This window comes from Myotis brandtii, unplaced genomic scaffold (genome assembly GCF_000412655.1).
Source record: "Myotis brandtii unplaced genomic scaffold, ASM41265v1 scaffold1085, whole genome shotgun sequence".
Classification (NCBI taxonomy): Eukaryota; Metazoa; Chordata; class Mammalia; order Chiroptera; family Vespertilionidae; genus Myotis; species Myotis brandtii.
Genome location: NW_005353692.1, coordinates 16,662 through 27,983, shown reverse-complemented (window position 1 = coordinate 27,983; position 11,322 = coordinate 16,662). Strand labels below are relative to the sequence as shown.

Genomic DNA, 11,322 nt, shown 5'->3' with positions numbered 1-11,322 from the left:
ATAGTTGCTTAGAGTTGCAGCTGAGAGGCCGGCAAGTGAGGCGGGGAACGTTGGAGTCTGCAGCAAGCAAGCCTCGTGCTGGCTTCAGTGCCTGGCTGCCGGCCGCCATCTTGGCTGACAGTTAATTTGCATATACTCATTGATTAGCCAATGAAAAGGGTAGCGGTCGTACGCTAATTACCATGTTTCTCTTTTATTAGTGTAGATACTTTTTCTTAAATGTTTTTGAAATATGAAAACATACGTTGAAAAAGACATTCACCTTAAGTGTACAGCCCGAATGGATTTTTACAGACTTTACAAGAAAAAGACCTGTCAATAGTAATTTTATAAAATGCAGGTTCTGTACATAAAAAGAGGCTCCAGAGGAAAACTTACAGTATGCTTTATTCTGCATGAATCATCAAATTTAGTAACTACTTTATGCTTTTCCTGGCTCATCATGGAAGGACCAGAACATTATTCAGAGGCTTCAGTCTCTGAACAGAGTAGCCATAAATTAACTCTAAGCAGGCCTGGTAATAATGGGCTGGATTTCCTGCCTGGAACACAAATTTCCCCCAGTGCATTATCTCCATGTTCTGGAATTTTTGCAGATAGCTTTAGCCATTACAGTGGTTAGAACTTTAAATCTGTGCTCTGTTCTGGGCAGCCCAGCCTTTCTGCCTGTTCCTGGCATGGATGCAATGAGGCTTGTTGGAGCCATTGACCAGATTATCAGATCTGACAATATTGGAATACCGGTAGCAATAAACAGATCAATATTCTTAAAAAAAAGTAAAATAAAAGAGAAAGGTTTTCCACTGAAGAGCTATTATTACTAAGACTACTTTTCTTGAATCACATTTTGGAAATAAGATATTTATAGATGTTTAATTATATCTCTTATTTATAAACTAGTGGCCTGGTGCACGAAATTTGTGCACATTAAAAGGGAATTAATTAGAGGAAATATTTTAATATTGCTATTTGCTCTTTATAATAGAAGTGTCAGAGATGAAAGAAAATTAGTAAAATGTATATGAAAATCTTCCTCCTGTCAGAGTCTGGGGCATGCCGCGGAACCCAGAGTCAAGTCCCCACCCACCCACGTGCGCCTTGAAATCGTGCGAGACCCAGACCCGGCCAGCCCCACCCCCATCAAGCCCCACCGGGCGGGGGGCGCATCCTCAGGTCCCCTGGCCCTGGGGGGCGTGGCCTGAGGTCCCCTGTCAAGTCCCTCCAGGAGAGGGGCGCAGCCTCAGGTCCCCCGTCAAGCCCCGCTGGGTGGTGGAGCTCAGCCTCAGGGGCCCCATCAAGCCCTGCCGGGCGGGAGCACCGCCTCAGATCCCCCAGCGTACCCTCAGGTCCCCCGACCCAGCTTGAGGTCCCCCGGCCCAGTGCCAGGGTAGGGGGCATGACCTCAGGTCCCTTGTCAAGCCCCGCCAGGCGGGGGGTGCAGCCTCAGGTGCCCCAGCCCGGCACCACACAGCCTCAGGTCCCTTCTTATCGCTCATTATGGCTCGTTATGGGAACCCTGCCTCTGCTGTGGGCACAGCCATCTTGTGTTACGGGAACCCTGCCTCTGCTGTGGGCGCAGCCATCTTGTGATGGTGTGATGGTGTGATGGTTCATTTGCATATCACCTCTTTATTATATAGGATAGATTGAACATTCCTTTTCTTGATGCATTGAGTTTCATGTAGGTGAATGTTGTTAATGTTCAGTTCTCCATGACTGGGAGTCAAAGGCAAGAGTGGGCCCTGCATATGGAATGCTACATTTTATCCTTTATTTGTGCTTTGTTTTCCCAGGCTTCCGCATTTGGATATGTGGAATGAATTTTTCCACATCATGTTGAATATACCAGATTGTCATCATCTTCCGTCTTTGGATTTGTTAAGGCAGAAGCTAAAGAAGATATTTCAACAACACTATACAAACAAGATTAAGACCCTCCGTAACAGGCTAATTGTACTGCTCTTAGAACATAAACGTTCTCGAAAATAAGACACAAGCACTCCTGAAAAATCACGTTGTAAATGCTGGCCTGCTCACTTTGAGCCTTCATGTTTATTGTTTGTGTAAATGTTTCTTTCTTTTTGTAAATGTTTCTTTTTTAAAAGTCTATAAAATATATTCATGTGAGCGCTTGGTTATTGTCAATAATTTAACAAAATACACAGCTTACTAAGATCCCTGTGTAGTATGGCTGCTCTTTGGACATAAACATTCATGAGAAGAATTGGTGTGTGGACAGTCTCTAAAATCAGTTTTTAAATACTTACCTGTTCAATCTAAGCCAAAAAAGGGCCAAAAGAACCTTTTTCCAAATTTGAGGGTTTGTGTTTATGTAAAATAAGCAAAAATTCTCTAAACATAGCCCAGGGACTCAAGTTGTTATGAATAGTTACCCTGTCTTATTGCCTGTTCTTCATTGCCATCTATGGGAAATACTAAAGTGATAAATCTTAGGCCTCTTCATTATTTAAAAATACCATTCAAAGGAAAATCTCACATCTTAAAAATAGCCTTGTAAGCTGTATAAAACCTTAAGGTCACCCTAAAATAGTAGCCAACTTATCATTTATTAATTTTAAAGCTGGAAGGGTCCTACAACCAGAACTGAACTTCCTCCTTCATTAGCATAATGAAGGAAAGCCAACCTGAGGCAGCACCAATTCAGAATCCAGACAACTGCTTCCTCCTACACTGACTCCCTCTCCTTTTCCCTGTTCCAAAGGCCACTACCACCCGCTTTTTGTTGTTGTTTTGTTTTTTTTGTTAATCCTCAACTGAGGATATTTTTTTCATTGATTTTTCAGAGAGAGTGGAAGGGAGGGACAGGAAGAGAGAAACATCGGTGAGGGTTAGCTCCCTCACCCTAACTGGAGGCAGTGAGCTAAACTGAAACTCAGGTACAGGTACAGGTACATGCCCTGGACCAGGAATCTAACCTGAGACCCTTCTGTGTGCAGGCTGACGCTAACCACTGAGATTGCTGCTCAGGGCACAACCCACTTTTTGTGAATCTTTCCAAAAATGATTTCATGCATATTTCTGTGTATTTCTGACACAATTAGCAGAATTTTTTTTTCACTTAATGTATAGTAGAGAGTAACTACATATGGCATAGTCACATTGAATCTTAATGGCAGTGTAATATTCAGTTATCTGATAACATCTGTAAATTCCTAGAAGTGAAATTGCTGGGTTAAAGGTGAGTGCATTTAACATTTTGTGTCGATATTTGCAAACTACCCCCATGGGGTCTGTGCCAGCCCTCATGGAAGGTTTTGTTCTCGACACCTCCACTAGCATCACAGCTCTGTGACCTTTACTGCTGTGACAGGTGAAACATGGGATTTCCTGTGGTCTTCATTTGCATTCTCAGGAATTACACCAAATATATCCATATATTAAAGAGCTGTGTATTTCTGTGAACTCGGATCTTTTGTGCACATTTTATTTGGATTGTTCTTTTTCAGGTTAATTTGTCAGAGCCCTTGATGTATGAGATGCAAATATTTGTTCCAGTTTATTGTCTGTTTTTTATTTTAAATGTCTGTTGCCATGAAATTTTTAAAAATTTTGTGTTATACTCTGATTCATAAAGTTTTAAATTAACTTTTTTTGAATTTTGTGTCATAAAATGCCATCCTCAATTGAGAAATAAGAAAAGAAAGTCTCCTAAATTTTAAAGTTTCAAGTAACCATCACTATGGAAATGCTTATTTCATGTCTTTCCTATTAGCAGAATCTTTTGTGGTGTGTGTGTGTGTGTGTGTGTGTGTAGGTTCCCTTTCATATTATAGATTGTTTCTTTTGCTCTGCAGAAGATTTGTCTGGTTGATGTTTGCTTTTGTCGCTTGTGGTTTCGGTGTCATCCAAAAATTTATTAACAAACCCATGTCAAGGAGCTTCTCCCTGTTCTAGGAGTGTCACAGTTTCAGGTCATATTTAAACCTCATGTTTACTTTTGTAAATGTTACAAGAAAGAGGTCCAAATTTCATTCTATTTCAAGTGAATATGCACTTTCCCTAACACTGTTATTGAAGAGGTTTTTCTTCTATTGAGTATTCTTGGCTTCCTTGTCAAATAATAGTTGAACTTTTATGCAGGGGTTATTTCTGGGCACTTGATTTTGTTTAGTTGGTCTAGGTGTCTGGTTTTATGTCACACTGTTTTCAGTACAACTTTGTAATGTAGCTTAAAGTCAGGAAGTGTGATGCAGCTTTGTTCTCCCTCAGGATTGCTTCGACTATTCAGGATGTTATGTGGTTCCTAAAAATTGTATGGCTTTTCTTATTTTTTTAAATATATTTTATTGATTTCAGAGAGGAAGAGGGAGATAGAAACATCAATGATGAGAGAGAGTCATCAATCAGCTGCCTCCTGCAGGCCCCACATGGGATTGAGCCCACAACCCAGGCATGTGCCCTGACCAGGAATCTAACCATGACCCCCAGGTTCATAGGTTGATGCTCAACCACTGAGCCATGTGGGCTGGGCTGGGACTTTATTTATATGAAAAATGCCATTGGCATTTTTATAGTGGTTGCATTGAACTAAAGATTGCTTAGATTAGTATGAACATTTGTTGTTGTTAATCCTCACCCAAGGATATTTTCTCTAGTGATTTTAGAGAGAGTGGAAGGGAGGTAGGAAAGGAGGAGAGAGAAGCATCAATGAAAGAGAGAAACTTCAATGTGAGAGAGACGCATGAATTGTTTGCTTCCCACATGCACCTGGATGGGGGCCCAGGAGCCTGCAACCAGGTAGTGCCCTTGACCAGGAATCAAACTCGAGACCCTTCAGTTTGATTGGAGGGAGATGCTGTAACCATTGAGCCACGCCTGCCAGAGCTTCCATTGATTTTTAGAGAGAGTGGAAGAGAGGGAAGAAGGAAGAGGCAGATAGAGAGAGAAACGTCGACTGGTTGCCTCCTGAATGAGGATCAAACCTGCAACCCAGGTATGTCCCCTTGACTGGGAATCAAACCTGAGACCATTTGGTGTGTGGGCCGATGCTCTAACCACTTAGCACCACTGGCCAGGGCTGGACATTTTAACAATATTAATATTTCTGAGCCGTGAACACAGGATGTCATTCCATTTATTTGTGTCTTCGGTTTCTACTATCAGTGTCTTAGTATTCATGTACAGAGTTTTTAATCCCTTGGTTAAATATATTCCCAAAAATTGTTTTTGAAGGTATTGTTAGTGGGATTTTTTTCTTTATTTCTTTTCCAGACAGTGCATTGTTAGTGTATAGAAAGGCAACTAATTTTTCTATGTTTATTTTTAATTTTCTAACTTTACTGAATTTGTTTAATAGTTCTAACAGTTTTGTAGTGGAGTCTTAAGGTTCTCTGCATATAAAGACACATCTGCAAACAGACAGTTTTACTTCTTTCTTTCTGATTTGCATACCTTTTATTTCCTGCCTAATTGCTCTGGCTAGGGCATCCAGTGGTACATTGAGTAGAAGACACCTTGTCTTTTCCCAGACTTATCACAGGGTGTGGTGATGCTAAGAAACGCTTGGAAGAACCTCCTTAATCCCAAACACCGGCTCCCTAACCTCCGTGGCTGAGTAGCAGAGGAATTTTTTGTTCCAGAGTAGTACAAGGCTAGCTACAATGACTGTCTGCTTTGGATGTAAAAAATGAAAAAATCTCGGGGAAAATCTGACAGAAAAATAGGACATTCTTCATGTTTCTCTTCACTGAATCCAACTACACAGGTGTAGCATTTTAAAAACTAAGTATATTTCAGAGGGAGTAGCTGCTAAGCCTGGAAAGGTGGTGTGGGGCACACATTGTGAGCACCAGGGTTGAATGGCTGCCATGTCTAAGGGCTGTGTGAAGGGGAACCCACAGCTGAGCTTTGAACACAGATACAGCCTCTGCTTTTTTGTAAGTTGTTACCCAGCTATAGGTCTGTACTGTACAGTTGTTGCCTTTAATTTGAATTTTCGGGTTTTGCTGACACAGGTGTGGGCCTGTGGCTAAGGTGAAGGGAGTACCAAGAACCTGAGACCTGAGGGAGACACTGAGGCTGCTAGTCTTCTGGCGGTTGAAGCAGCATCCAAGCTTCAGAATCAAGTCCCATTTCTGCAACTCACAGTGTCTTTGGGCAAGCTTCTTCACCTGCCTCAGTGTCCACGTTTGTAAAGTAGAACCGTTTAACAGTGGATGTTAAGTGAGGACAACATCCCTCATAGTGCAGTGTGTAGCAAGTGGCTGATAATGCCAGTGAATGGATGAGTGGGTGGGTGGGTAGAGGGAGGAAGGGAGGGAAAGAGGTAGGGAAGGAGGGATGATGATAGATGCATGCATGCATGTGATGGAGGGAGGGATAGATGCATATATGCATGCATGGGTAGAGCAGCTGGAATACATGGTCTCCAAAACTGGATTGTGAATGAGGGTTGGGTCACCTGATAGGATCCTTGTGCAGACAAGAGGTACAGAGGAGAGAGACTGAGATACAAAAAAGCAGTCTGTACTTCATAATTAAATTACTTTCTCCAAGGCTAGCTAGTGATTTTGACTCAAACATGAAAGACACAATTTAATTTTGTGGTGCTCCCAGTTTTATCAGCTTTCATTATTCATAAAACAACTATTTTTTCCCCCAAAGATTCAGCTGTAATTAGATCTGTCTCTCCAACAGATCACTAAAGTCTACTTGGTGTGACAGAAATATTTTGTTATATTCTAATCCATTTTGGTCACAAAATTCCCATCTGCATTCATGGAATGAGGTTGGAGCCAAGGTCAAGCCACATTCAAGGTGTAGGACACATTTTTCTCCACAAAGAGCTTAGGTTTTAGTGCAGTGAAGGGGAAAAGCCCTTTGAGTTCTGTTCTTCCTACAAATAGAGGCTTGTTTGAAAAAAACCAAAAAATTTAAAATGACCTCCAATTCCCTCACCAATGTGGCACCTGATCCCTGTGTGCACTGTGTAAAAAGGAGGCTGGTGTCCAGAAGGCCACTGTCAAAACCCTCCATCAGTCATGCACCCTGGAGCACTTCTTCCCAGACAGCAAGAGGCTGCGTTGGTTGCAGCCATCACAGCCACAATCCCACATCAGCAAAGAGAAAGCAGATTTCTTCCCTGCATCTCCCCCAGTTTGTAAAGAAAGCCTTTCCTGGAAGTCCCTCTGTCTCCTGTCACAACCACGTGCCCTGCCTAAACCAGACATTGGCCAGGGGAACAAGCCCATCCTGCCTGGTCTAGAGGCCTGTCTCAGGCCCTGGGAGGAGGAGGAGCCCAGGTGGTGGTTGCAGCTCCTGCCCAGCAGTTCAGGGATGGCATGTGGGTGGGACTCGCCTGGAGGCGTTGCTTCCCTCTCTTAAGAGCTGAAAGCCACAGCCCTGCCTTGCTGTGCTCCTTCCAAGCAGGTGGGAAGGAGGCAAGCATTCTCCGCGGGTGGTCAGCATGCACATTCTGACTCTGTCCTGTGCTGGGTGCTGTGTTCTCCAGTTTGGTCCTCCATCAGCTCTTGTCTTGGGAAATGTGATGCCAAGACACCTCTTGACTGCGCAGAGCTACCCACGTGTTGGAGTCACACCTTTGTTCAGAAGGCGCACTCTGTCCTATCCTGGCCTTAGCTCCATCTCTGCAGAGAGATTCCTTCCATGATTCCTTCTGGCCTGGTGAGCACTGAGTCTTTCTCTTCAATGCTGAACAACCCTGTGCACTGCACCCTCGGAGCTCTTGCTAAATTCTGTCTCCATGTCACCAAGACACCAAAAGCCGTGACTAATTAATCTTACCAGGCACACTGCTGCAGCCCCAAATGGGCCCTCAGGAAAGGATGGTTCATCTCCTAGGTTCATTGAAATTTACCTTGCAGACGTCCCGGCTGTGGGCATGGGGTTTTCATTGTCTTGGCAGTTCACACATTAGAGTGAGCAGGAATCAGGCCCTGCTCTGCACTGCTCGCTCAGATAATTCGCTCTTCGGGTTATAGTTTTCCTGTCTGTGAGGTTAGGATTGGACCCAGCCCACATGGCACTCGGGTCCCTATGGCCTGGTGTTCATGGCCACGCTGACCTTCCAGCTTAGGCCTGCTACAGGGAGTTGATGTCCTGAGCAAGTACAGAGGATTGCTCTTTATGATACCATTAAAGTGCACAGCACATAGTCTGTAATCCTGATCAGTTGGCTGTCATAGTCTTTGGAGTGGAGAGTGGAGCTGGCATCTGCTTTAGAAAACCAAGAGTCTGAGCAGGGCCCTTCTAGTGGAGAAAGGCTCTTCCACTTCCATGTGAAGGTGATTGAGGAAGTACTGGTCATGGCTGAGAAAGATGTTAGATTTCTTATAGCATCTAGACCAGCCGTGGGCAAACTACAGCCCGCGGGCCGGATCCGGCCCATTTGAAATGAATAAAACTAAAAAAAAAAAAAGACCGTACCCTTTTATGTAATGATGTTTACTTTGAATTTATATTAGTTCACACAAACACTCCATCCATGCTTTTGTTCTGGCCCTCCGGTCCAGTTTAAGAACCCATTGTGGCCCTCGAGTCAAAAAGTTTGCCCACACCTGGTCTAGACCAACGGAACTGTAAGCAAATACACCAGTAAACAGCAGCAAAGAGTGAAGGGCCCAAGAAGGCAAAAAGGAACTCCCAGTCTCAACACCAATGGCCCTTCTTATAACTTGTCTCATGACATGTCCCACGGTTTGGGACTGCAATCAGAGTGGACATTTGGGCCCAGATCTGATCTGTTCAAAGAGCATTAACTGCCCCTGATGGAATGACAAACGAACACCCTCATGTTTTTTCAGAGCATCATATCAAATAAATTAACATTCTCAACTGCATTGACTCACTTGGAAGAAAGAAACTGACATGCTGCGAGAAGAGAGAAAGTGGGAGGAGAGTTCAGAAGGCGTGGGAAGAGACAGGCGGAAGGGGCACTGGACAGTTTACTAATGTGAGTGTCAGCACCAGCACCACTTACTGAAAACTCTGGATTATAATTCTCTGAAGTTGGAAATGAGAGTTGTTCCACATCAAATCAGGTATAGTAATTCTTAGCCTTTTCCTTCACATATGTCTTTGAGTCTATGATAATAATAAACACTTCCTAGAAAAATGTACATAATACACACAAAATCCTGTTCTTTAAGAACCACTAGTTATAATACTCAAGATGAAACCCAATTAGTCAGTCACAACACACATATAATATGTAATCCATTTCAGGTGAGTGCCATAAAATTTCTTGCATCAAACCTAGTTTCATTCTATAAGTTAAGCCTATCTCCACTTTGTCTGTCCTATTAGCCTAAGAAATTATTATTACAGACCTGCTTTTATAAGCTTTTCATATATGCTTGCAAAGGGCTATGAAATTTTATCATGATGAATTCTTGAAGTTAAAACTTCCCTAATCTTTCCTTACAGATTGTGGCAGAGTGCTAGTTACCTTCCAATAGCCAGTTCTCCTTCTGCATCGGTTACTCAGCTATATAATTACGTTTCTGAGCCTCTCTTGCAGCGAGGTGTGGCCATGTCACGAAGCTTTAAGCCAGTCATATGAAAGCACTGTGCTATGCTGATCTTCTGAAAAATCTCCCTTTTCTTCTTCTGTTTTTCTGTCTGGAATGTAGCTACAGCAGCAGAAGATCAAGAGCCCCCCTGGGCCATGTGTTTGAGGTTTGATGAGCAGCACTGTCTGTTGACCCTTCCACTAGAAATAAAATCATTGGAAGAGTCACCTTGTTAAAATTTTCAACAAAGCAACGCCCCCAGCACCAAAAAAACTGAAGGGAATGTGGTAAAGGCTTATGGATTGAATGGGTGCTGAATGAATTGGATGAATGAATGAATAAGTTTACTCTAGACTATGTAAAACACTGATCATCAAGTCCTCCCAGAGGATATTCAGCTATCTGTAGGCATATGCAAGGTCTCTGATTTTATCACAAAATCAAACTCCTGCTTAATTCAAATCCTTTCATTAGCCTGAAGTTAGAGGAAGTTGTGAAAGGCTCTGCCTGTCACTTTGTGCACAACTGAATTAATTTATTTTTCAAAGAGCTAACATTGTCTCATTTTTCAAACGTGTGTGTGTGTGTATGTGGGGGGGACCTTTACAATAATTTTATGTGACTCTTACATAAAAATGTTGACTAGAATAATTTGTTCAAAAGCAGTTTAATGAACTTGAAATTCAGTGAAGGAATTTCCTTAAAGAACAAAGCAGCAGCTGGTTTAGCTGTATACATTTCTAGTGCTGGCAATACTATTTAAAATGACTGGTTCAGATTCCTGTGAAACGAGGAAGTCCCAAATTAGGTTTGTGCATGAATATAACTATATACTTGGAGGAAAAAATAAAGAATCTTAAGTATATAAATTTGTGAATGCTGTTAGACATTATTCATTACTTGATTGATTAGCTTTTAACACATCAGTGAGCATTTTGATTCTCTAAGAACCAGAGAGTAGGTATATTTAGATTTGACTACCCAATTCCCTCTTAAAAATTAGAACCATTTTTGCATGGTTTGGAAAATAGTGTCTTAACCAATACTCTATCAGGATCTTGCTCCACTTTCTTATAAGATTGGTTCAGTGGTTTTAGATGGACATTATTGGCGAGTATTATAGGGTTCTTTTTATAAATGACAACTTTATTACCCCATATGGTGGCATACTTTGTTTCATGAAAATAAGTACCTATTTTGCATTTCTGCCTAAACAGAAGATTATCCCACCTTGGTGTAAGGTGGACTGCAGACAGACCAACCTCTACACAGGTACAGCAAAATTTCTTATAAAGCAGCCCTATGATCAACTACATAAAATATTCTAATTGAAGCCCCAAATAAATCATGTGGCATGGGAGGAAGAAGTGAGATGTTAGCTTTGTAAATACAAGGGCAAGAGTTAAAAACCATTTTTTGAAAGAATTAAGAATCACTGTCATGAAAGTGTTCTATAGATTAGAACATTGAGCTCTTATACTAACTTTTTAAATCTGCCATGTTGAATAGTCCCCAAGTAAACCACAGCTAACTAAATAAATTCATGTGTTGAATATAGTTAGAATTAGTCTAACTGTCTCAAGAACATTTGCCAAAACCAGCTCATTTGCTTTTGGCATGTTTGATATATTAGCTGGTATCTGACAGTAACTGGCCGCAGCATAACTTGCTTGTTGAGATTGTGCCTGGAATGTGCTAATAATATCAGCAGAAAGGAAGGCGACTGTGTTTATTCCTGATAAGTGAAAGAGGGGAACAAGTAGAGGAGAACAGCAGACTGTCTGTTTATACATTTTGCCACCTCTTTATCATCATGGTCAATTGGCAACAT

The 11,322-nt window shown here is 42.0% G+C and overlaps 1 protein-coding gene across 1 annotated transcript in view; it reads left to right on the top strand.

Annotated features, from left to right (window-relative positions):
* BUB1 (BUB1 mitotic checkpoint serine/threonine kinase) overlaps positions 1-2,777 on the top strand; it is a 44,262-nt gene extending 41,485 nt beyond the window's left edge. The window contains exon 25 of the mRNA XM_014542687.1: positions 1,794-2,777. Within this exon, the coding sequence (XP_014398173.1) occupies positions 1,794-1,989 (196 nt within the window). The 3' untranslated portion in view covers positions 1,990-2,777. The remainder of the gene's footprint in view (positions 1-1,793) is intronic.
* Positions 2,778-11,322: the final 8,545 nt, after the last annotated feature.